This window comes from Pectinophora gossypiella, chromosome 28 (genome assembly GCF_024362695.1).
Source record: "Pectinophora gossypiella chromosome 28, ilPecGoss1.1, whole genome shotgun sequence".
In the NCBI taxonomy this organism is placed as follows: domain Eukaryota; kingdom Metazoa; phylum Arthropoda; class Insecta; order Lepidoptera; family Gelechiidae; genus Pectinophora; species Pectinophora gossypiella.
In genome coordinates, this window is record NC_065431.1 from 5243535 (window position 1) to 5271244 (window position 27710).

Genomic DNA, 27710 nt, shown 5'->3' on the forward strand with positions numbered 1-27710 from the left:
TTTTTTTTTAAATTATTTTCAATTCTATACTTTTGTGATGGAAAATTCCACTTGATATTAACTCAGAATAGTGTCAAGTGGAATTTCCTGTTGGAAAATTCATGAAAAGTTTAGTTTTTTATTTATTTATTTTCAGTTCCATAGTTTTTCGACGGAAAATTCCACTTGATATCAACTCAGAATCGTGGCTTAAATCATCCCCCTAAGTTTCCGTTACGATGTTACTAACACACAGTAGTATTGTCTAACTCGTATATTATTTGACTCTCTTCTGCTGCCGCTGCCGATAGATGTCGTTGACTGGCGGCGCCACGCCGAGCTCATCATCATCAGAGTCCTCGCCAGCTTTCCTTCTTCGTGCCTGCGGTGGGAAATAACATATTAACATAACACACGTGGTAATGGAAAGGTAAGATGATAAAAAAGGAACGATTGGAGCGAGAATCCTACATTACAAGGAGTGATCGGAACATTTGAATAATCCTACATTAAAAGGAGTGAGCGGAATATTTTAATAATCCTACATTAAAAGGAGTGATCAGAACATTTTAATAATCCTACATTAAAAGGAGTGAGCGGAATGTTTTAATAATCCTACATTAAAAGCAGTGAGCGGAATATTTTAATAATCCTACATTAAAAGGAGCGATCGGATCATTTTAATAATCCTACATTAAAAGGAGTGAGCGGAATGTTTTAATAATCCTACATTAAAAGCAGTGATCGGATCATTTTAATAATCCTACATTAAAAGCAGTGAGCGGAATATTTTAATAATCCTACATTAAAAGGAGTGATCGGATCATTTTAATAATCCTACATTAAAAGCAGTGAGCGGAATATTTTCATAAATGAGCGGGTAGTTTCCAACTAGTGGAATTTGTATGAAAAAGCACACTGTGACGTCATAGAAAAACGTGACAAAATGTCGCATTTATTATTACATTTTTCTTTATTTAAATTCATAAATAAGTTAAAAGAAAAAAGAAAATGTGTTTTGTCACCTTTAGATCTGTCTTTATTTAGTAATCAGCATTTCATAATTTATCTTGTACCTAGTACACGACCCTATTTTTATCGGTTTGGGCAGAGAGTTTAAGAGTGTTGACGTGCTGATTGTGCTATGACTGGAACAACAACGTAACAGCATCACGCCTGTATCCCCGAAGGGGTAGGCAGAGTTGTATTAGAATATCTTTGACCTGGGAAAGTACCCAATCCTATATAAAAAGGAGCGAGCACTATTCCAGCGGATCGACTGCTTCTATACCACAATGCGTAAACGATGCACATCACTGACTCGTAACAGTATCCTGAGCATGATTGTAAGTAGGCTGGACTGTCCGTACATGACTCATTGCTCCATGAGTCACTTGTACAGGAGCAGTAAATAAATGTCTTATTTTTATTGTGTATGTGTGTGTATTGTGTATCTGTAATACTAATATTAGTGAGTAAGAAATCATTGTTACTAACATCCTGTGTCCAAGTTACCCGTAATAAAATTTATTTTATTTTAATTTTTACTATACCTTGTTAGAGACGGTAGTGATCCCCTCGTCGCCCATGATCCAATGCACGGAGCGAGCGAGGTCGAACAGCTTGGTGTCACAGCCGTTCTCTTGTGTCGGCGGCGGCGCTGGAACCAATATTGTTTAATACATAAACAGCCTTTACAGGACGTTAGTGACCCCGTAACGAAAACTTTGAGGACAGATACACACTTTTCAGACCGTGATTCTGAGTTGATATCAAGTGGAATTATAAATTTTCCGTCGCAAAAGTATGGAATAGAAAATATTTTTTAAAAACACTAAACATCGATTTTCCGAGTGAAAATTCCTCGTGTTATCAACTCAGAATCATGACCATACAAGCCATACAAGTAGGTAGTACGTTAGTGACACCGTAACGAATACTGAGGGGGATGATTCAGCTCATTATACTGAGTTAACCCTTTCACGGACAAAGACCATGGGTCCATTGATCGATTTGGTTTTGATTTTGATTGATTGATGGGACCATTGATGGGTGATAATAGGTAGTATGACACCTTAGAATCGAAACGTCCGTAGACGTAATTAAAACACATAATAACGGATTCTTACCGCGTTTAAATCTGGGATATGAGACTCCCGATATTTCGACGCTGTTGCAAGTGCCATGATCACGAGATGACTGATGAGATTGGAGTGGAGTAGGTAGATCCATAATTTTCTACGGGCAGACATATCTGTCTACCCTCTTTCTTTGCCGCTTGTTTATGTATTTGATGTCGGAATGTTCGGAACCATCTGAACTAGCACCAAACTCACTACGTCAAACCGCACTCACTGTGTCCTCACATTTTGTCACCTGATTAGGCCGTTTTAAGCTTTTTACACCACCTACCACTGGACATATGTCCGTAGACGTTCTGTCCTTGAAAGTGTTAATATCAACAGTCATCCATCATCCCAGAACCCACACGATAGAAGTCAGTATACTCACGTTTGTCAGGCAGTGATATCCTGTTGAACAGCTGCATGAGCCGGTCGACGTGGACGAAGGGCCCACGGTAGCTCGAGGGGGGCGGCATGCGGGTGCACAGCGCCGCCGCCGCCGGGGGTAGGGGGAACGTCCCACCTGGGGGGGGGACATAAATATTTTTTTTTTGTTTTGGTTTACCGCGAAGGGTAAGGCAAAGGGAACTATGCCCATACAGCCATGTCTTACGTATTTTTTTTTCTTGATGATTAATGAAATGATGAAAGGTGATAATGATGAAACCTAAGCCCCCACCCTCGGAGTAGACTCCTACTCCGAACCCCAAACGAATTAACTCAAAGGTCCGCATAAACTTTTCAGCTATGAAGCGGCTTGTTGGCACGAAGCGAAAATAGGTAGATACACTTTGTTTATTGAATATTCCGATATAATAACACTGTCACGAATGTTTTCCGACTAACTTAATGCGATCATTAACCACAAAACACCCCTTCCTATTGATTATTTAGATTATTCAAAGAAGAAAGCAACTGTCCCGTTCCCGTTCCCGCCAAAAAACCGGACACATAAATATAATATACCCCAATTGGGGTAGTCAAAGGAACATCCATCGCAGGGTGAATTTGCCTTTCAACTGTTTTAAGACAGTAGTTAAACAGAAACTTTGCAAAAAAAAAAGGTCATTATAAGACTAGTGATTATCTAGAAGATTTGAATGCATGGGATTAACTGTCTGAGAACTGATATTAGGCAGCTAAATTACTCAATTGTATACCAATATTTTATGTTTTTTTTTTTAAGAACGTCTAGGGCCCTGTACCGAGGTTTTTCTTGCAGCTTCTTTTCCCCGGCTATACAGGTTGTGAGCTGCAGTAGTTTTAGGCGGATGAGACGTTCGTTACGTAAAAATTGACGATTCAAAGTGTGACTATGTTACGTACTGAATAAAGATATTTTTGAATTTGATTTATCCTCTTTCCATTTCTGCGGATAAGAAAATGACGGGTATAACTTAAAATAAAATTAGCGTGTCTGCAGGAATCGGGGCCATTACCTGGTATAGGATGTTCCCCGGGTAGTGGGTTCGATTTCGGTTTATACGGGATCATTTGGCTGGTATCCGGTCGGGCGATGTCCTTATTCGGATCGTTGTCTCTGTAATACGACATAAAAACATAAGTTCACGACTATGTTCCCAACCGGGGTAGTCAGAGGTGAATCGTATGATGAATTGGGTGAAGTTAGTTAGTTAGAGGAGCTCGGTGGCGCTGCGGTTAACGCGCTCGGTCTGCGATTGTTGAAGTTAAGCAACTTTCGCAAAGGCCGGTCATAGGATGGGTGACCACAAAAAAAAGTTTTCATCTCGAGCTCCTCCGTGCTTCGGAAGGCACGTTAAGCCGTTGGTCCCGGCTGCATTAGCAGTCGTTAATAACCATGGGCTGATGATGATGATGATGAGTTAGTTAGTGGGCTCTGTTTTCCGTATTTAGACTCTAAGATGGCCCATTATGCGTGTTATTGTTGACTATGTAAGTCAACCTAACTCCTTTCAGAAGCTCATGAATTGGGTGAAGATAAATTATGAAATTCTGATTACTAAATAAAGACAAGAGATGATTCCGTGCTCCGGAAGGCACGCTACGCCGTTGGTCCCGGGATACTAGTCCAAACGCCTCCACCAACCCGCAGTGAAGCAGCGTGGTGGATTATGCTCCACACCCCCTCCGGTTGATTGAGGGGAGGCCTGCGCCCAGCAGTGGGACGTATATAGGCTGTTTATGTTGTATGTAGCTTATCATGCAAATTACTTTGCGATCCCTAGTTTGGTTAGAACAATACAGGCTGATCACCAAATTGTCCGAAAGTAAGATGATGCGTGCTTCGGAAGGCATGTTAAGCCATTCGTCCCAGTTACTACTTCCTGGTGTAAGTAAGTAGTCGTTACATGAGTCATGTCAGGGGCCTTTGGTGGCTCAATAGTAACCCTGGCACCAGGGTTGATGAGGTTGGTACTCCACCTCTCAACCCACACGAGAGAAGAAGATCGATTATGCAGTGTGTGAGGTACGTACTTGTGTCCGAGTATGACGGCGACCAGTTCTGACGAGACACCCGCCAGCGGCCCACCCAGCGCCCACGACTTATTTGACATACTCGCCACCTACAAAAATAAGCAATCAATTCTTCACTTATTTAAGAGCCACACTCTTGTCGGTGCAGCATTCTCCATGCTACTTTTTTAGAAGAAAATAGGCAAGTTCCCTCTTGCCTTCCCCCAGTACTCTGTCTGACGCGAGTGGAAAGGCGCCCAGAGAAGTCTATTTCAAAGCCGTACTAGGACTCGTGTCCTCCGCCTCTGAATAGTACTGACAGTTACTGCTGCTTTGTCAGATTCCAGGTTACAGTCCCTGTGACTCGCCTCTTCCGTCCTGCATTGCCGTACCGATGGCTCCCATCTCCGCCTCTGCAACCGTTGAGGTCTTCACCCGTATCCCCGGGCAAGGGTTCTACGTTATACCCCGTAGGTCTGGGTCCCTATCCGAACTCAGCCACCATCTCATTCCGGCCTACTGAAGTAAGAGGCGCCCACCCCCGAGGCAAGGACGCGCCGAACGCAAATAAATTGGTGGCGGACGCAACTAGTTGGCCAACTAGTTCCGCCCACATGCAACAGATGGCGCCACATTCAATAATGCAGTCTTCAAGCGGTCGTGAAACGCGGTATCGAAGTTTACACAGCGAGACGAATATATATAACTTCCAACATGACTCAAGTGGATCGTCGATCCCTAGTCACACTACCAACTTCACTTCGTCACGAGTACTAACATGTATACACTTTGAAACCATGTCACAGTAACTTTTTGACAAATTAAACCGTAAGTCTCATTAAATGTCAAATATGATAGTGCGACAGGGTTCTAAAGTGGGTACATGATATTGCTCATGACTGTACTATGCTCTGTTCGGTACCCCGAAAGCATCCTTTGGCGACAGCACATCCTCGCTGTCAAAAATTGATTTGATATAAGGAATCTTTATGGAAATGTGACCTACCTCAGTGTACCCGATGGACTTGAGTTCGGCGATGCTGCAAGGGTACAGGTCCAGGAACTTATACCGGTCCACCAGCTGCGCCGTCTCCTTACCCTCGAACTCCTTGATCTGGAGACAACAAGCACAAATTAATAACGTATTGGAGACTCATCGGTGCTAATTCCTGCAGACGCCATCTAATTTTATTTTAAGTTATACCTGTCATTTTCTTATCCGCCGAAAAGGAAAGGGACGGGTAAGCAGAAATCTAAAACAACCGTCTAAACATTTTACATAGGCCAATAACCCGACAGAATTAAGTTGACAGCACACGTCAAACGGTTTGCATACCAGCGAGATACTTTTTGATTCGCCCGGGTTATTCATTCATTTACTCATTCTTCCTAAAATTTACGACTGTCAATCATTCGTCTCTTTCCTTTTCGGCGAATAAGAAGATGACAGGTATAACTTAAAGTAAAATTAGGTGTCTGCAGGAATCGGGGCCACCATCTCCCTAGCATTATCCCGTTTTCCACAGGGTCCGCTTACCTAACCTGAAGATTTGACAGGTCCGGCTTTGTACAGAACAGGCTAGTTACTAGTCAAATCAGTTACTTTTTACTAAACGTCAAAATAAGAAATTACTATGGAATTTGTATGAAAAGCACACTGTGACGTCGGTCGTGGAGAAACGTGATAAAATTTAAGTAAAATCTTTGTTCTTTGACAAACCTTGTGTGGATTTCATTGACAGATTTTAATTACATTTTTGACGAAGCATGTGGTGGATGCAAAATCTTTTTGTATTTTGTTATATTATTTGACAATGCTTTTAAATTCTAATTACTAAATGTTACGTGTACATAACATAAACTGCCTATATACGTCCCACTGCTGGACACAGGCCTCCCCTCAATCAACCGGAGGGGTTATGGAGCATACTCCACCACGCTGCTCCACTGCGGGTTGGTGGTTTTTACGGCTAATAGCCGGGACCAACGGCTTAACGTGCCTTCCGAAGCACGGAATCATCTTACTTTTTCGGACAATCAGGTGATTCAAGCCTGAAAAGTCCTTACCAAACAAAGGACAGTCTCACAAAGTGATTTCGACAATGTCCCCATCGGGAATCGAACCCGGACCTTCAGATCTTGAACCTAACGCTCTAACCACTAGACCACGGAGGCTGTTAACGTGTAATGCAATCAATTTCTATGTTATAATTTTTAAATAAAATGGCATTTTTAATTTAATAGAAAAAAGAAGTAGAAAATGTTTTTCGATAGTGTTAGATCAGTCTTTATTTAGTAATCAGAATTTCATCTTTAGAATTTATCTTGACCCTAGTACATGTTGCAATTGGTATACCTTCTCGAGCACAGCCTGGCGTCGCTTCTCCACCTTGACGATGCTGAGCAGGTCGCCGATGTTGGACTCGAACTCCAGGAAGCGGTTCCAGATGTCCACTGACGCCTCCGGGGTCAGGCTGCCGGAGGACAGTACTCTTTCGAAGAGTACGCGCGTGTTGTTGTCCTCTGAAGACAAACAAAGATAAACCTTACTTACTTTACTCTTCTTCTATCGTGTGGGTTGAGGTGAATTACCAACCTCATCAACCCTGGTGTCAGGGTTACTATTGAGCCGCCAAAGGCCCCTGACATGGCTCATGTAACGACTACGTACTTACATCAGTATGTAGTAACCGGGACCAACGGCTTAACGTGCATTCTGAAGCACGGATCATCTTACTTTCGGACAATTAGGTGATTAGCCTGTAATGTCCTAACCAAACTAGGAATCACAAAATGATTTTTGTGATATGTCCCCACCGGGATTCGAACTCAGGACCTCAACCACTGAACCACGAAGGCTGTTACGGACTACGTACATACATCAGTAAGTAGTAACCGGGACCAACGGCTTTCCGTGCCTTCCGAAGCACGGATCATCTTACCAACTTAAATAGAATATACCTTTATATATAAAAATACAAATACATACATTAGGGTGGAGCGATTTCATTTTTTATTTTTTTTCGCTTCGGTATACCTGTAAAAAGTTGCTATTTCAGGTCAACATTAAGCACAAAAAAAATCAGTTGGCTTATGCTATGTTTCGAGGTGCCCCCATCGTCATAAAGTTTTGAAAAAATTAGGCAAATTATGAGTTTTGCCAATTTTTTCAAAAAATCGCAAACATTTTATAAAACACCTGAGCGACAGTTATTACCGGTAGAAACATGCGTGTTGAGACTCTAAGGAAGCGGGACGCGGGGGAGAGGTATTTCAGCGAAATAAGTCTCCTCCGCGTCTTAATACCCAAACACCGATCGAGTGACATTTAGTAATTTCGCGCGCTTACAGCAACTCATTTATTTGGCGTTCATTTATTTGCATCCTAAGTTGCATTCTAATGAATTACCACTGCGACATTTGTTATTACAATTAAGATGGAAAAACCACAGGGCCGAAATGCTTTTCAGGTACCATTGGATCTTAATTACAAAATTGTCAAACAATGCCGATAGTCGCATTCTCCGTTATACCCACAATATTACCTGGAATTACTAGGACAGAGCTGAGTACCGACCAAAAGTATCTATACGATATTATGACCGCTATCAGTACTGGTATATTTACTTCTGATTTAGCTAATATAGAACCTGGACTCCTTAACCATTCTAGTTGGCTAACAACAGCTAATCGAATTCAAAGGTTGTATGCCACAAAAACTGACCCTGAAGAAAAATTTGTGGTATTAGCCACGTACGTAATGAAAGTTTATTGACCGATGTGATTTACAATTAAATGTACTTAATTCCTCGTGCATCGACGGGGCTAAGCACCTGTGACCAACTATTAATCTTAGTCGCTATTTGAACTCCGGTATGAAGGCTATCATTGACAAAGTAATGTAACGAAATGGATATTTCGGTCATCCAAAAAAAAATATCCTCATTGCCATGCTTGGCGATGACAGAGAGGCTATCCGAGATCTGGCATATCGAAAAATTATAAAAGCAAGATCACAGAATACTCGAAGACTTCGAAAATTTAAGGTGCCGGTGTTCAATTCCGATGCTAAAGTTTATACTGACATTATTTTGTGGCGTGACTGTGACATAACTGAGCCACCACTAACTTCAAATTTGTTTGATGAAACCTTGTAGGAAATTGAAAAAATGTTTTTTATTATTATTATTTGTATGTCGTTTCCATATCTCGGGCGTATAGAGTCCCGGACTTTTTAAAGGCGTGCGTGGGGCCGAAGCCAACACGTAGAGACCCCTTAAGACAGTTTAATCTAAATGTGGTGTGACACCAACCGGCGATTATCCCTGTATACACTATGGGAGTGCACCCAAAGACAATCCCCGGTTCGTGTAGGACTATTGCTGATTATGGGAACAAAGGGAACTGGGCTATTGGGTTGGGGGTTAGTGGACCGGGATACTGGAGCTATGGGGGACTATGGCGCCTGCTCGACCAATGTTGGTAAAAATGTATTAAATGAGCAGGCGGTGACTCGCCACTCATTGGATGGGCCACCTATCTAGCCAACATGACTGGACGGCAAGGCAGCAACATGGTTGTGAGCAGCTCATGGTGTCGAGAGGTGTAAACCGCTTTCTGCGAGGCAGTTTACCCGCCTCACTAAATCGCGACTTATTCATCTTTCACTTCCACCCTGAGCTTATAGCTCTAACGCCCCACTCTGGCCGGCCAATGAAGGCAATTCAGAGGTGAGAGTCCTGCGGCCCCCGCTGGGGTCCACTCCGGTCGGCCAGTGAAAGCAAGCCAGAGACGGAGGGCCTGACCGACTCTCGGGGGATCTCAGCTCCGCGGTGTCGTCACTCACCAACAGATCGCCACAAGTTGGCCTGCGGAGACTGACTGCACTGTTGAATTCACCAGGTTCGCTGATGAATTCACCAGGGGCGATGGGGGTCATCACATCCCTACGCCTTTATTATAATTATTAATAATATTTAAACTGTATTTTTAATGTTTCTGGATATTTTTTGTAATATATAATTACATACATAAAAAAATGTTTTTCGTTTGTCTTCATCCCTGCCGGGGCACCTCAAAACGTTAAGATAATTGTGTGATATTTTCTATGTTTGTTTTGTATATAACAAGGTAACTTTTCATCGCTATGCCGTTGAAGAAAAAAAAAAATTTTTTTATTTCATATATTTTCGCTCCACCCTAACATACATACAAATAACCAACACATTTTCCAATTCAATATTTTTGAGATTAGAATTCTTTGACGCTATAAAATTTATGATTTATATTCAAATTCAAAAATATCTTTATTCAGTAGGTACCATAGCTACACTTTGAATAGTCAATTTTTACATAACGAACGTCTCATCCGCCTAAAACTACTGCAGCTTCACAACCTTTATAGCCGGGGAAAAGAAGCTGCAAGAAAAACCTCGGCACAGGGCCCTAGATGTTCTTTAAAAAAATAAAATAAAAAAGTAAAAAATAACCTATAGAATATCTAAACCGCTTAAGTTAGACGCTTGAAATTTGGCATGCAGGTACCTTAGTAAACTTACAGCTTAGTTGCAACTGGATATTGCAATATTCCCACGGGAACGGGAGTTAGCGGGAAAAAACATTTGTATGATAAAACCAAATCCGCGTAATATAGATACACGCCACGCGGACGAAGTCGCGGGCACAAGCTAGTAATACATATAAGGAGAATCATATGTTCTTTCTTTCTAAATAGGGTTAGTATTTTATCAAAAGTAAATAACCACTCGAGGAGCTCGGTGGCGCAGCGGTAAACGCGCTCGGTCTGCGATTATTGAAGTTAAGCAACTTTCGCAAAGGCCGGTCATAGGATGGGTGACCACAAAAAAAAGGTTTTTCATCTCGAGCTCCTCCGTGCTTCGGAAGGCACGTTAAGCCGTTGGTCCCGGCTGCATTAGCAGTCGTTAATAACCACCAATCCGCACTGGGCCAGCGTGGTGGTTTAAGGCCCGATCTCCCTATCCATCCATAGGGAAGGCCCGTGCCCCAGCAGTGGGGACGTTAATGGGCTGATGATGATGATGAAATAACCACTCACCGTTCAAATGCGACAGGTAATCGATATAGCACAACACATACTCGGGGATGTGTGAAAACTTCTTAAGTCCGAGTTCGAAGATTCGGAACGCGATGTTCTTGTCCTTCGAGCAGTAGTACTCCATTAGGGCTGCGGCCACGAACACGTGGTAGCGGGATCTAGAACATTCGCAACAGAGCATCACGCCTGTATCCCCAAACGGGTAGGCAGAGGTGTAAAGTATACAGGACAGTGACACCGTAACGAAAACTTTGCTTTGATTCAGACCATGATTCTGAGATGATATCAAGTGGAATTTTCCGTCCGAAAAGTATGGAACAGAAAAAAAAATTCATGAATATTCCGACAGGAAAATCCACTTGATATTAACTCAGAATCATGGCTGAATCATCCGCCTCAGTATTTGTTACGATGTAACTAACACCCTATCTACTTGTACGAGTATGTACTTGTACGGGATGTAAGTGACATCGTAACAAATACTGAGGGGGATGATTCAGCTCACTATTCTGAGTTAATATCACGTAGAATTTTCCATCGCAATAATATAAAATTAAAAATAATTAAAAAAATACTAAAAAATATACAAGAATTTTGCGACGGAAAATTCCAAGTGATATCAACTCAGAATCATGGTCTAAATCATACCCCTCAGTATTCGTTACGGTGTCACTAACACCCATACCTACTTGTATGGCTATGAGTATACTCATAGGAGTGTAAGTGACATCGTAACGAATACTGAGGGGGATGATTCAGCTTATTATTCTGAGTTAATATCAAGTAGAATTTTCCATCGCAAAAGTATAGAATTTAAAATCATAAAAAAAACTAAAAAAATGCATAAATTTTGCGACGGGAAACTCCACTTGATGTTAACTCAGAATCATGGACTGAATCATCCCCCTCAGTATTCGTTACAATGTCACTAACATCCTGTATATGAGAGATATCTAGTGGAATTTTCCGTTCCGCTCACTCCTCGTGTCTCTCTAGACACGAGGAGCATAGTACTCTTACTATGCTTTGCTCGTTACTCCAGATGCTTTGGGCAGCACACTCACCTGGGGTCCTCCCGGGCCCTCTTGAACACTGTCCTGGCAGACTTGATGCCCTCGGCCCTCCTCGCAAACTTCATGTACTGCACGTACGCCAGGGTCGGCTCTATGTCCTCCATGTCCAGGTAGCGGGTGTAGACCTGGTGCACCTGAGGAGGACATGACGAATAAGAACATAATCGATCGGTCTACTCGCGTAGTCATCATCTCCCCAGCAATACACCGTTTTTCACAGTAGAGACTCTTTCCTGCAGACAAACTCCGACGACCCGATTACTCTAGCCGTAGAGGCAGCCAATCAGCTCGCGACACCAAACACTTCAGGACCCCGATACCGACCCCGCCGGCGTGGTCGACGATTTCCCTCATTCAGCGCTTATCGCTATCGACCCACTAGGGTCGATTAATTCTTCCGAATATTTTTCCTCTCAGACGACGCCCTGAGCCGAGGTTCGCGCTCAACTGGGCACCCTCAGGCCTGTTGTCTTAAACGTTGTACCGGGTGAGAGCCTTCAGCGCTCCCCATTTGTCCGGCCAAGTAGTTAATGCCATCTGCGGCAAATCTACAATAAGTCACGTCAAAAAAAAAAATGCAGACAAACTGTTTAAACAGTTTTGCAGGGCATTGACAAATTGTATTTTTAGCATTAAGATTTAATAAATATATAAGTATACACATTTCACACAGGCAATGAAACAATATTAAAAAAACGATTAAATAATTATTATTCAAGATTATAGTGTTACAAACCAAAAGATACGTATACGAAAGAGATTATATTAAATGTCAAGGTTCCGGAGAAATGAAATCATTTCTGAGCTTCATACCCTTTCCTCGACAAGGTTTAAAACGCAGGAAGGCTATGAATCATTAATGTAATTTTCTTCACAACTTCATTATCCCGTTTTTCACAGGCTCCGCTCACCTAACCTGAAGATTTGACAGGTCCGGTTTTTTACAGAAGCGACTGTCTGTCTGACCTTCCAACCCGCGAAGGGAAAACCAGCCCAATACAGCTTAGGTCACATACCTCCGAAATTATACAATCCGGGTGAGAGCCTTCAGCGCTCCCCATTTGTCCGGCCAAGTAGTTAATGCCATCTGCGGCAAATCTACAATAAGTCACGTCAAAAAAAGAAAAAAAAAAGAAATTATACAACATACATTCCCGAGAAATGCATTCTCTTAAAAGTTCAATATTTCCTTGTAAATTAAATATAAAAACTTTAGTCGTGGGCACTTTTTTTTTTACGAAATGGCAACGCAGGGTGGAATGACCTCAGCCAGCTGGGCTAACCTTGAAATGTTAGCTGTTATTTTTAAGCATATTTGGCCGGGTTTTGTTATACTTTGATTTGGCTAAGAAATAGTGAGGATGTCGATGGATGGACCATACCTTGTTATAGTGTAGCCTGCTCTCTTCATAGTCCGCGTGCGCGAAGTGTAGCAGGGTGGATTGCTTGAGTGGGCCGCTGGTGGCTCGTTCGTAGACCGCTGCCGCCTCGTCGGAGAACAGGCGGGCCGCGTTCGAGTCCTGAGGGCGAAAACAGTAATCAGGGCGGTTAAAATGAATAACCCGCGCGAATCAAAAAGGTATCTCGCTGGTATGCAAACCGTTTGACGTGTGCTGTCAACATAATTCTGTCGGGTTACTGGCCAGTGTAAAATTTTAGACGGTTGTTTTAGATTTGTGCTTAAAATTGACGTGTGTTCCATAAATTTTATGCTTGTCGATTACCCGTCCCTTTCCTTTTCGGCGGATAAGAAAATGACAGATATAACTTAAATTTAAAATTAGATGGTGTTTACAAGAATTAGCACCATTATCACCACTGTTTACAAATAATTCGCGGGGGTCAATGACTGAACTTTTGCTCTTTGATTTTACCCCACACACACACCCACACATACACATACACACACACAGACACACACACAAACACACACACACACTATAAGAATTAAGGATTAATATATGTGGGTCGTTCTTCTTTTTTATCGACAATGATCTGTCTTACGTACTGCTTTTAATAAGTTATGTTTTAGAATTTTATTACATGTTTCCATTGTCCAAAAATATAGTTATCTTATTATACTCAAAATACAAGCAAAATACTAATCGGTTCCTCAATTAGTTATTAACGTAGCTTCATTGTTTTTCACAAAATTTTGTGACAGAGTGGTATATTTAAATGCTGTCTCCGATGAAAAGGGCCACTCTGTCACAATATTTTTTGGAATGCGCCTGCAAAGAAAAGTATGTTACCAAGATAAAGAGAACCACTAAATAGTCCTTTACGGACAGATCTTTATATGATGTTTTTAAATATTTATTGTCGTTATAATTTTAAAGATGTTAAGTCCGATTAATTGGGAAAATGTCTTTTTATTGTCGATAAAAAGAAGAACGACCCATGTATCATTTCTGTCTGCCTGTCTTCAACGACTTAAAATTAAATTTAAGCTTCTCATTTGTTTTTAAATTTAGTGTCTACAATTGTATAAATGCAAGGTACAACAACGCTGTGTCATCGTGGGGTTGGCGATGACCTATAATACAGGTTTCCACCTAGCATAGGCATCGGCCCTCCACAAAGAGATGCTGTACTCATAACTATAAGTCAATTGTTACTGTATTTGTGTTTTTGTGGATTCTAATAATAAACTTTACTTTACTTTACCTACGTGAAGTCGATAATACTTACCCCTTTCTCTTGCAGTAGCTTAGCAGAGTGATCCAAGAACTGCGCGGCCTGGTGCCAAACATCCGGATGGTGTGCTAGACACAGTAAACACTGTTCTATAGCGAACATCACCCGCCGACCTACTAGAGCCGTGTCTTCTGAACGCAACGGGTTGGAACGCTCCCAGCCTATGTACTTCTTCCATAATTCCACCTGAGAGAAGAAATAAGTTTTAACAAAAAAAAAACATACAATTTTTTTTTTTTATATGGTGGTTCGCCCCCTCTTGCATGGGACTTAAATATAGCCGGCGAGGTTAATTACTATAAACGTCTGCCTACCCCTTCGGGGATACAGGCGCGCGGATTGAGGAGCTCGGTGGCGCAGCGGTAAACGCGCTCGGTCTGCGATTGTTGAAGTTAAGCAACTTTCGCAAAGGCCGGTCATAGGATGGGTGACCACAAAAAAAAAAGTTTTCATCTCGAGCTCCTCCGTGATTCGGAAGGCACGTTAAGCCGTTGGTCCCGGCTGCATAAGCAGTCGTTAATAACCATCAATCCGCACTGGGCCCGCGGGGTGGTTTAAGGCCCGATCTCCCTATCCATCCATAGGGAAGGCCCGTGCCTCAGCAGTGGGGACGTTAATGGGCTGGTGATGATGATGAGAGTGGGTCGATAGCGATAAGCGCTGAATGAGGGAAATCGTCGACCATGCCGGCGGAGTCGGTATCAGGGTCCTGAAGTGTTTGGTGTCGCGAGCTGATTGGCTGCCTCTATGGCTAGAGTAATCGGGTCGTCGGGATCGTATATTACGTCCTTCGGACGCCGATACTTTTCAGTACCGTCCCTAATTGTACACCATCATAGTATGCAAATAATATTGAATATTGATCTGGAACTATACCTGTTTCATCTCCTCTCGGTCGGCAGTGGGCGGCGTAGCAGGCATGTTTCTATTCAGTCCCCTCGTAACCGTCTCCAATTCCTTGGCCACTCGCCGAGCGTTCATATACTCGCGCGATCTCTCCATGGCCATGCGCTCGGCTGGAGAAAAGACCATAATAAATTTATAGACATTTTCTCATATGACAGAATACTGAGGGGCATGATTCAGACCATGATTCTGAGTTAATATCAACTGGAATTTTCTGTCGCAAAATTTATGACTTTTGCGACAGAAAATTCCAGTTTTTTTTTTTAATTATTTTCAATTCTACACTTTAGTTATGGAAAATTCTACTGTTTAAAGTGTGCGTCAAGCTAGCGGCCTCAAAAAAAAAATGGTCACGAAAAAATAATTTGACCATACCAAAAAATAGTACTCTTATTGAAAAAAATAGTACCTGTTGTAAAAAAATTAGTACCATCACGGTTCTGGATTTATAGCCATGTTTTATTGCACTTGCTAGCTTGACGGTGAGCGAAATTTGGCGAGAGTTAACGACAAGGTCTTTCGCTTTGATTTAAACGCCAAAAAATAGTACCGAAATAGTACGTTTATCACGGTACATTTTAGCACGGATCATCTTACTTCTGGACAATCAGGTGATCAGCCTGCAATGTCCCAACCAAGCTAGGGATCACAAAGTGATTTGTCCCCATCGGGATTCGAACCCGGAACCTGAGCAGAACGCTCAACCACTCGACCACGGAGGCCGCAAAAAAAAAAACAGTAAATCTTCTGGCAAAAAGCCAAACACTCTCTCCTTACACTCCACCGAAAAAAAAAACAAAATTAATGTTAGAATCTGACCTATAATCGTGTTAATACTCTGCTCGAAGGCAATGTAGTCTTTCCACAGCGTCTCAATACCAATTATTGGAGTTATCACCGCACGTTGGTACACCTGAAAGACAAAGAGAAAAGTTTTTTTTTCCTAAATGGCTTCTGTCAACAGGGACAATTCTGCCAGGAAAGTTTAAAACCCACACTGTTTGCACGATAAACTATAGGCTAGTTTCCAACTAGTCAAATCAGTTACTTTTTACTAAACGTCAAAACACGAAATTACTATGGAATTCGCATGAAAAAGCAACCTGTGACGTCATAGAAAAACGTGATGAAATGCCGGGCTTATTATTACGTTTTTTTTATTAAAATTCATAAATAAGTTAAATAGAAAAAGAAAATGTTTTTTGTTAGTTTCAGATCTGTCTTTATTTAGTAATCAGAATTACATAATTTAAGTTAGGTTTTTTCTCTTATTCTATTTTACTTTTTTGCGCGCTACACTGCAGCTGTACAAGTGTACTATATCCTCTGCCGAAGGTTGTCTGGAAGAGATCGCTCTTAGCGATAAGGCCGCCTCTGCCCACTTTAGAATAAGTTTACCCTGTAAATGTTTTGTGAATTTGTGTGCAATAAAGTGTTTTATTATTATTATTATTTATCTTTGACCTAGGAAACTACCCAATTGGGTCGTGTACGGTCACGAGCATTAATATGTATACAATTTGGTACCAATACCAAAAAAATTGACAAAAATGTTCCAATTTGGTACATTTTTGACAAATTGAACTGTGAGTCTCACTAAATGTCAAAATGTTAGTGCAACAGAGTCCTAAAGTGGGTACATTATATTGCTCATGACTGTACTAGGTTCAAGAAAAAAAAATTCTGATTACTAAATAAAGACAAATGTAAAGATGACAAAAAACGCACACACGCACGCACGCGCAATGAGCACATTCGCGGGCGTGATGTTTATTTTTTATTTTTTTGATGATGGGTTAGCTCTTGATGGGTTTGCTCTTAGCCCCAGACTTGCCCTAAGATGGAGCGAGCTCGCCTAGAAGGTGATTATTTATTTATTTAATAAACACACGTAACAGGTTACAGACACAAATCTTATGAAATAATACACTTTATGAGGTTGAGACTGTAGCCCAACTAAACGTATGCAAGATATACAATACTATGGCGAGAAAAGACGACGCAAATTAAAAAAAGAAAAGAACGACAGCCTCCGTGGTCTAGTGGTTAGAGCGTTAGGCTCACAATCTGGAGGTCCGGGTTCAATTCCCGATGGGGACATTGTCGAAATCACTTTGTGAGACTGTCCTTTGTTTGGTAAGGACTTTTCAAGCTTGAATCACCTGATTGTCCGAAAAAGTAAGATGATTCCGTGCTTCGGAGGGCACGTTAAGCCGTTGGTCCCGGCTATTAGCCGTAAAAACACCTCCACCAACCCGCAGTGGAGCAGCGTGGTGGAGTATGCTCCATACCCCCTCCGGTTGATTGAGGGGAGGCCTGTGCCCAGCAGTGGGACGTATATAGGCAGTTTATGTAACAACAACATGGTAACAACTACGATTCATGGATCTACGGCCAAATCTTCAGGTGAGCATTATGTTTCTAACAAGAAAACGAATGAAGGCAGGAAAATTATTATTAAAAATATCAATATCCTTGTCATTAACGACAAGGTCGTTCTTTTTCCGTGTACGCTGTGAGACTGTGGAATTCTCTGCTACCCTCTATTAGACAAGCTAAATCCTTGCATATTTTTCAAAATCTTCTTCGTTATTATTTTGAACATCAGTGTGGTTACTCATAAATTATTATTTACTGCTTTTATATATGTATATTTATAGATTTTCTATTTTCCTTTTTTTTTGTGTGTCTTGAATGTACTCCGAGGTTACTCTTATATCCTTTTTTTTTTGTTTTTTTTTCTATTTTATTTTTATAGGAATAATTGTTAATGGTTCTGTTTTTATAATGAAGTGTCATCGTCTGAATCTCTTGAGTTGCTTATTATTAGGTATTTTGTGTGTACTATTTATATAAGTAGGTATATATGTTAGGTTATGTACGTATATAGGTTAGGTATATATTATATTTGTAAGTATGTTATATATTTATTTGCATGTATTTGTTGTTAAGTTGTATGCATAGTTTGTACCCGCAATCTTTCAATTATTTTTTTTACCTTTTTCCTCACCTTATGGTTGTCTGGAAGAAATCGCTTTAAGCGATAAGGCCGCCATTTGCCATGTACTTAGTTAAGAGACTTTTTGTAATTATTTCTTTTTATTTTGGTGCAATAAAGTGTATTTGTATTGTATTGTATTGTATTGTCGTTGTACTGACGACACATACGGGTGATAGGGTTGTAAAAGGAGGTGTTATTACGATACACGCACAGATTGAATGGTCTAGTTTCTTTGTTATATTCTCCTCACCTTCCTAACAGCAGAGATCTTCTGGTTCTCAGCGTAGGAGCCAACAGCGTCCACACTCTTGAGGAACGTAACGTAGTCGTTCCAGATGGGATACGCGTGGATGTCCAGCCCTATCTTGTCCAGGGCGAAGTCGTAGGCTTGGGCCATCTTCTCTCTAGGGACGACAAAAAGATGTTTAATTCGCGTTTACTTGCGTGTGATGTGAGAGACCCCCACGCTCTTGGCGGTGCAGCATTTTCCATGCTACTTTTTTAGGGAAAAATAGGGCACTGGTTTCCCTCTTGCCTTCCGCCCCGCAGTACTCTGTCTGACGCAAGTGAGGATGTGAGAGTAGGGAACGCAATCCCGATCTCGCGAGATCTCGGCTAATATTTTGGGATCAATCCCGAAACACAATATGACAATATGATATTGTAGTTTGTACCTGCAATCTTTCAATTTCAATTTTTACATTTTCCCTCACCCTATGGTTGTCTGGAAGAAATCGCTTTAAGCGATAAGGCCGCCATTTGCCATGCACCTACTCAAGAGTCTTTTTGTTATTATTTATTTTTTATTTTAGTGCAAGAAAGTATATTTGTATTGTATTGTATACGTATGACGGTTGCAGAGGCGAAGATGGGAGCCATCGGTACGGCAATGCAGGACGGAAGGGGCAAGTCACAGGGACTGTAACCTGGAACCTGACAGAGGGCAGCAGTAACTGTCAGTACTATTCGGAGGCGGAGGACAGGAGTCCTAGTATGGCTTTGTAATAGACTAATCTGGGCGCCAACCCATTTGCGTCAGACAGAGTACTGCGGGGCGGAAGGCAAGAGGGAAACCACTGCCTTATTTTTTCCTAAAAAGGTAGCATGAAAAATGCTGCACCGACAAGAGCGTGGCTCTTAAATTGATGATGATTGTATGACGAGATCCCGTTCGAGATTCGAGAGAAGGCAGTAGTCTTTTTACGTAGGTAGTGTTGCTTTTTACGTAACTACTTTCAAAATCACCCGTAACTATACGAGTAGTCCGGCAATCTCGTGCGCGACCCTCCTGCGGGGCGACAGACGGTGGCGGGGACGGGGTAGCTAAGATGTCAGCGGGTAGCAGGTGGTGTAGCGGGGAAGGGAAACGCGTGCATCTGCGCGTCAAGTACGGCAGTCTCGGCCGCGCAGCCGAAGCGGCAACACGTGCTTGATAATCTGTACTACTTTGAGGGCGACGCACACGAGATTAATATCTGAGGATGAGTAAGGCTATCTCAAGACAACTTAAGGAGGTTGTGCATAAATAATTAATGAGCAAAACACGGAGAAATCAAAGAGAAGTGACGAAGAATATCAAACGGAGTGAAAATGAAAGCGATATGGAAATTGATTTATAATAAAACAATCTATTAATATTTTAGCTTTCCTAATAATTGGTCCTCAAGCATAATAATAAAAATAAAATAAAATAGTTCTATCTTTTTATTCACTCCTACATATATTACGTCACAAGTAAGTACAACTTATTGCAAGATTTATCCTGGCACACTTCTCTACGTGTGCAGCCGTGTTCTAGAATGTCAAAAGGATGACGCGCTACCCCGTCCCCGCCACCGTCTGTCGCCCCGCAGGAGGGTCGCGCACGAGATTGCCGGACTATAATTTCTAATCTCCTTGAGTTGTACTTTTTGTTTTGAATATGCTGATTTCGAAAAAAAAATATTTAGATAAATAACATAAACATAAACAGCCTATATACGTCCCACTGCTGAGCACAGGCCTCCCCTCAATCAACCGGAGGGGGTATGGAGCATACTCCATCACGCTGCTCCAATGCGGGTTGGTGGATTTAGATAGATAGATAAAATACTTTATTGAGCACAATGTACATAAAATACAGAGATAAGGACAACATACAGGGTGTTAGTGACATCGTAACGAATACTGAGGGGGATGATTCAGACCATGATTCTGAGTTGATATCAAGTGGAATTTTCCGTCGCAAAATTCATTATTTTTTTTTAGTTTTTTTAAATTATTTTCAATTCTATACTTTTGCGATGAAAAATTCCACTTGATATTAACTCAGAATAATCAGCTGTTTCATCCCCCTCAGTATTCGTTACGATGTCACTTACACCCCGCACAAGTACATACTGTACCCATACAAGTAGGTATGGGTGTTAGTGACACCGTAACGAATACTGAGGGGGATGATTTAGACCATGATTTTGAGTTGATATCAAGTGGAATTTTCAGTCGGAAAATTCATGAAAATTTTTGTTTTTCTTTTTATTATTTTCTGTTCCATACTTTTGCGACGGAAAATTCCACTTCATATCATCTCAGAATCATGGTCTCAATAATCCCTCAAAGTTTTCGTTACCACGTCACTAACACCCTGTATACAGAAAAGCAGGCGGCCTAAGCAGGAGGCAGGTTATATAAAGGATTTTGTTTTCATTCAAAAATTATTTCAGCGCAGGGATGATTTACGAAACATCTATTTGTAATTTCATCAGTCATCCCGTGATCACGGCACTTGCAACAGTGTCGAAATATCGGGAGTCTCATATCCCTGATGCTATCCCTGACGCGGTAAGAACCCGTTATTATGTGTTTTAATTACATCTATATATATTGTTTTATATTGTGTATTGTTTATTGGTCATCTATATATTGTTTTAGGTTGCCTGGAAGAAGTTGCTGCATGAGCAATAAGGCCGCCTGTTGTGCTTTTCTGTATATGCTGTCCTTATCTGGGTCGTTCTTCTTTTTTATCGACAATAAAAAGACATTTTCCCAATTAATCGGACTTAACATCTTAAAAATTATAACGGCAATAAATATTTTAAAACATCATATAAAGATCTGTCCGTAAAGGACTATTTAGTGGTTCTCTTTATCTTGGTAACATACTTTTCTTTGCAGGCGTATTCCAAAAAATATTGTGACAGAGTGGCCCTTTTCATCGGAGACAGCATTTCAATATACCACTCTGTCACAAAATTTTGTGAAAAACAATGAAGCTACGTTAATAACTAATTGAGGAACCGATTAGTATTTTGCTTCTATTTTGAGTATAATAAGATAACTATATTTTTGGACAATGGAAACATGAAATAAAATTCTAAAACAACTTATCAAAAGCAGAACGTAAGACAGATCATTGTCGATAAAAAAGAAGAACGACCCATCCCTGTATTTTGTGTCCATTGTGCTCAATAAAGTATTTTATCTATCTATCTATCTATTTTTAAGTTTTGTAACTAGGTTATACGTACTTGTATGTTGGCAGCATGCATTTGGTTTCCTTTACGTAGTTCAGGTACAACCTCCACAGCTCAATGTTCAGAATCTTCATCAGACACCGTTGGAAAAGCTGGCGCGTAGAAAATTATTATATTGCAACATAAATAAGAAGCTCACGACTATACAGGGTGTTAGTGACATCGTACCGAAAACTTTGTAAATAGGTTAAGTTACATGTAAAAGTGTTTATGTCTGTTGGCAAACCTAATAAAAAAAAAAAAAATTTTGATGAGTGATTCGCACCATGATTCTGAGATGATATCAAGTGGAATTTTCCGTAGCAAAAGTGTGGAACTGAAAATAATTATAAAAAAACACAAAACTATGAATTTTCCTACTGAAAATTCCACATATCAACTCGGGATCATGGTCTGAATCATCCCCCTTAGTATTCGTTACGATGTCACTAACACCCTGTATATGTAATATAACTTAAACAATGTATCATCATCATCATCAGCCCATTAACGTCCCCACTGCTGGGGCACGGGCCTTCCCTATGGATGGATAGGGAGATCGGGCCTTAAACCATCAGCCCCAGTGCGGATTGATGGTTATTAACGACTGCTAATGCAGCCGGGGCCAACGGCTTAACGTGCCTATCGCCCAAGTACCAAAAAAAAACTAATTTTGTTGTTATTGGCCGATGTAAAAATTTTAGACGGTTGTTTTAGATTTTTGCTTTAAATTGACGTGTATTCCATTTTTATGCCTGTCGGTTACCCGTCCCTTTCCTTTTCGGCGCATAAGAAAATGACAGGTATAATTTAAAATAAAATTAGGATGTGTCTGCAGGAATCGGGGCCAGTATTTAACTAAATTCAATAACGATTTTGTAACACAACAATGCTGAAAATACTTACCGCCCTTCAACTCGACCTATGTAGCTAATATTTTAGAAAATTGTGGCGGATGAAAACGATTTCAAGGTTCCATACGCAAAGGGCAAAAACGGACCCTACTACTAACACTTCGCTGTCTGTCTATCCGTCCGTCTGTCACCAGGCTGTATCTCAAGAACTGCAATAGCTAGACAGTTGAAACTTTCAATTATGTATTTTTGCTGCCGTTATAACGACAAAATAAGTATTTAAGGCGGTGGGTTTCTCCATTTTTTTTACCTTTGATGGGTTTGCTCTTGGCCCCAGACTTGCCCGAAGGCATTGACGAGGCCTACGATGGAGCTCGCCCAGGTGCCTGTTCACTCTGGCCTTGAAAGTAATTCGCATACATCAAACGCGACATTTTTGCCCTTTTTTGTTAAAAAACAATACTACTGTTTTTTCTTAGTCAATGGTACGGAACCCTTCGTACGCAAATCCGACTCGCACTTGGCCGGTTTTGTGTGAATACTTTCTCTTGTATTAGAATATTGTGGTACGAATCGTGGGTATGTTAACAAATCAAATTCTTTAATCATTATTCGGTATTTGCATTCAGCCTGTTAGTATGCATATTTTTATTTACTTTCTTTGTATTGCTCTATTGAAAACATTATTAATGGCCGCATTCCTGGAGGTGGAGGCCTGGAGACATATAACACAGGGTATCCTAGTTTAGGCTCCAGCCTCTACAAATATTATTAATGTTCATGTTATAAAATCATTGTAAATTAGTATAAGAACAATGTTATTTGTAGAGGAAATAAATATTTTAAGTAGTTACTTTTACTTTTTTTTATGCAAATAGTGGTTTATAGTTTATGAAATATCACATGTACCTTCTTACTATGTTCCACCTTAATTTATGTTTGTGACATGCAATAAATGAATATGAAATAATAAATCCAAAATTTATGTTCACGCAGTTTCTAGAAACTACAAATCGTATTGCATTTTTTTTTATCGGAGTCAGTATCGTGCTACTTAGGGAATAGTTCAAGTTTTATCAATATCGGCTAAGTAGATTATGGTAAAAAAAAAGCATCATTATAGAACAAAAACGAAGGTCTCCTCGATGTCTTTTGTATGAAGGAAGCTCGTATCAGTGTTAGCAGGCAACAGGGGAAGGGGGGAGTTGTTACTGTTGATGGGGGGGGGGTGCTGGTGTTGACTGTAGGGGGTGTTGACTGTGGGGGGGGGGTGTTGACCGTTGGGGGGAGGGGGTTGTTGACTGTTGGGGGGGGGGGTTGTTGACTGTTGGGGGGGGTTGTTGGCTGTTGGGGGAGGGGTTGTTGGCTGTTGGGGGGAGGGGGTTGTTGACTGTTGGGGGGGTTGTTGGCTGTTGGGGGGAGGGGGTTGTTGACTGTTGGGGGGGTTGTTGACTGTTGGGGGTGTTGACTGTCGGGGGGGGGTGTTGACTGTTGGGGGGGTTTGTTGACTGTTGGGGGGGGTTGTTGGCTGTTGGGGGGGAGGGGGTTGTTGACTGTTGGGGGGTTTGTTGACTGTTGGGGGTGTTGACTGTCGGGGGGGGGGGGGTTGTTGACTGTTGGGGGGGTTGTTGACTGTTGGGGGGGGGGGGGGTGTTGCCTGTTGGGGGGAAGGGGTTGTAGACTGTTGGGGGGTTGTTGACTGTTGGGGGGGTTGTTGGCTGTTGGGGGGAGGGGGTTGTTGACTGTTGGGGGGGTTTGTAGACTGTTGGGGGTGTTGACTGTTGGGGGGGTTTGTTGACTGTTGGGGTGTTGACTGGAGGGGGGGTTGTTGACTGTTGGGGGGGTTGTTGGCTGTTGGGGGAGGGGGTTGTAGTCTGTTGGGGGTGTTGACTGTTGGGGGGGTTTGTTGGCTGTTGGGGGGAGGGGGTTGTAGACTGTTGGGTGTGTTGACTGTTGGGGGGGGGGTTGTTGGCTGTTGGGGGGAGGGGGTTGTAGACTGTTGGGGGTGTTGACTTTGGGGGGGGGTTGTTGTTAGTGGATTCTGGGGGTCGGCGCTAATGTGGTTGGGGGGAGGGGATTTGGATGCTATGACTAAAGTCTGTTATATCCGAGTGTTTTGATAATGTATGTTCCTGCCTGCGTGTGTGTTACTGACTGGACATATTTATATTTTTTGGTGTTAGTGTCACCTACTCGAATAAGTAGTGAACTAAAAAATATAAGACTTCAAAAACTGTTTAATAAAAATTAAAGAAACTTTTTGTACTTTTTTTGAAGAGCAGGCACAACCACCCCTACTGTAGGGCTCTTCGATCGTCAATCGACTCGTCTATCGGCTTTCTACTTGCACCTACTTCAGAATGTAGATCCCCATAATAAAATATTCAACAAAATATAAAAATATTATTTCTTATATTGTATTACACAGATTTTAAAGGTTTATTTTTTTTAATTATTTTTTATGCATAGTATATTAGTAACTCCATATTTATCTATATTTATAGGGATAATATTATTACATGCCGAAAGTGATCTTCAGTAGCAAGAAATTCGATTTTAAAAGAATTAATTAATTTTCTATTAAGTATTTTTTGTAGCATTTAAAAAAACAATATCATTCAATTTAATAGGCATGGTGTCAACCAGGAATGCACGAAACAACTTTTAAAAAACAAAAATGTACAAAAAAAATGGATCTAAATGTCAAATGTGGTATAAAATGGTCACAATAGTGTTGCAATTCATCCAAAAAAAAAAAACAATATGGCAATTTGACATTGGCGCATAAAAAAGTGCGCAATATTGTTTTTTTTTTTAAATGAATTGATTCAATGTGACCTTTTTAGCCCCCAGTTAAGTGTTTCCATGTTACAAAAATTGTTACCATATTTTTTTATTTATTTCAACTTGCTACATAAAATCACCTCCAGCATGTCTGAACACAGACACCCTAGCCGAAAAAAAAGATTTTTCAACAATTCCGTTTTCTTTATTTCACTTTATAACTAATTATCCTAAAAACATTAGCTCTAGTTTTATCTTTAACTGTTCTTTTTTTCTTACAGACTAATATCACAGAATGCTTATTTTTAAGTACTATATTTTTTTTAAACTTACGTAACCATACTAACCTTTTCCACTTTTTCGAAATTTCTCGCCTTCATCTGAAAAAAAAGACAAAATTAAAAAATTAAAGAGATGATTGATAAATGAGTGACAATAGATAAAGCTTTTTGATAACAGTCTTAAAACTGTTGAAATAACAGTATCCTCATACATAAGTCTGTATATTTACTTGTGTTTGTATATTATGGCTGTCTGTGTGTGTATGACAACTGTCTAATTGTGTTTTTGTATGTATCTATATGTGTTGTCTGTCTGCAGTCTGGACCTGACTGCACCAACTGAACTCAATGAATGTGTGTGTATTACAACTGTTTGTTTTTGTGTTTGTGTGTGTCTCTGTGTGCTTTGGTAGTTGTAAGTGCACCAACTGAACTCAGTGGGTGTGTGTGTGAGTATTAAAACTGTCTGTTTGTGTGTGTGTGCATGCGTGTTTGTGTATGTGTTTGTGTTCGTGTGCGTGCGTGCGTGTGTGTGTGTGTGTATGTGTGTGGTCTGGATGTAAGTCCACCAACAAAACTCATTTAAGAAAAAGCAGTTTACCTCCTGTTCGATGTAAATCTTCCAATAGCGCCCGGTAGTAGGAAACGCAGCTATCAGCTTCTCGTACATCGTCCGCACTTCATTGATCGGCCTCGTCTGGGCCTCTCTAATGAGTAGAGACCAGGAATCCACATCGTATATGTTGGCTTCCACCGCTCGCTGCGCCCTAATTAACCTCTCATTTCCCCAGTCCTAAAAAGGCAATAAAAATTATTTTTTTATCTAATTTTTATCGAGGCTTGAGACACAGTGTTTAATGATGACCAAATCATCACTTCACAAAACAACACCATTACAGCGCTACACCATGCTGTTCAGGGATTGTTATTCTTAAGACAGAGTACTAATAATAATGCAATAATATAACTTTATCCGAATGGGGTTAGTCAGAGATACATCCATCGCAAGACAAACGAAGCACCCACATATCATCGAGCTTTCCGTTAGACCAACGTGATAAGAGGTGAGCCGCATAACGGTCGAGCAAACGGTGTAGGTAGTGAAAACTAATGCAAAATTTTTGACAAGTGCAGTAAATAGCACAGGTCCTGTAAATTTATTGTACAAATTGTTTTTGAATAATAAAGATATATTTACTAAATGCAGTATAAGTTGCAATTTCTATTTTACTAGCCAAAAGGCTAATTAAGTTCTAACTTTTATTTTTTGGCAGATTTTTAATATAAAGACGTTAAAACTTACAATCTCAGCGCTTTCCTCTGTTGCTATGGTCGTCATTTTCTTTGATAACTGTTCTGTGCAAAATGAGTTTAAAAGTGCAATTAGATCCACATAAGTAAGGTATCAAATAAACAATGTAAATTCAATATTTCTATGTTATTTGACGACAAATTAGTTAATTTCCGCAATCAAATAAAAATTAACACGCGACGCCGGAACCTAGACAAGACGCAAAGCTGATTTCATTCAATCATCATTCATCGTCAGATTTCATTCGTTGCGTTCCATTTGACTTACTTTTATTTAAAAATGACAGTTTTTTTAATAGTAACTATAATTCAAAAAAGATTTCAGAAGCTATTCTATTTGGAAATTTTATAACTAAGCTAAGTTTTTATATATTTTGTAAGTATCAATAATTTTTATTAAATTGTTTAAATAAAATTGTTTCAAAACAAAATTCATTTTTCGTGGAAGGAAACGTAATTTTTAATACTTTACAGACATCATTCGGTCATTCCATTTTAGGGAAGTGCAATTTAAAAGTGATATTTCTTTAATTTATCGATATTTAAAAAGTGCGAACTTAATAATAATAAAGCGAATTTATATAAGCGAATTTACTGTGATTTGTGTCGTAAAAATCAGCAGAGAGATTGGATAATAGAATCATACCTAAGAAACAGATGCAGCTGACCGCGTTTTGAGCGCTACATTCGATTCCAAT

At 40.5% G+C, this 27710-nt stretch overlaps 1 protein-coding gene across 1 annotated transcript; it reads right to left on the bottom strand.

The window, feature by feature from the left end:
• Positions 1 to 27210, bottom strand: LOC126379150 (protein suppressor of forked). The gene is made up of 18 exons (XM_050027795.1): positions 27005 to 27210; positions 26303 to 26494; positions 25768 to 25800; positions 21798 to 21895; positions 18542 to 18695; positions 16110 to 16203; positions 15261 to 15400; positions 14379 to 14570; positions 13070 to 13207; positions 11679 to 11821; positions 10615 to 10772; positions 6895 to 7061; positions 5545 to 5652; positions 4560 to 4648; positions 3542 to 3642; positions 2491 to 2625; positions 1533 to 1639; positions 1 to 361 (listed from the first exon to the last, which is right to left on the bottom strand). Exons 1-18 carry the CDS (start codon positions 27038 to 27040, stop codon positions 257 to 259), a joined length of 2190 nt encoding a protein of 729 aa, XP_049883752.1. The 5' UTR covers positions 27041 to 27210; the 3' UTR covers positions 1 to 256.
• Positions 27211 to 27710: the final 500 nt, after the last annotated feature.

Excerpts from the sequence above, each read along its gene's own strand:
- LOC126379150 (XM_050027795.1), bottom strand. The coding sequence starts at position 27,040 with ATGACGACCATAGCAACAGAGGAAAGCGCTGAGATT. Across the intron at positions 13,208-14,378 it reads AGCTACTGCAAGAGAAAGGG|GACTCGAACGCGGCCCGCCT; the intron begins GTAAGTATTATC and ends TTTCGCCCTCAG. Across the intron at positions 4,649-5,544 it reads AGTCCATCGGGTACACTGAG|GTGGCGAGTATGTCAAATAA; the intron begins GTAGGTCACATT and ends TTATTTTTGTAG.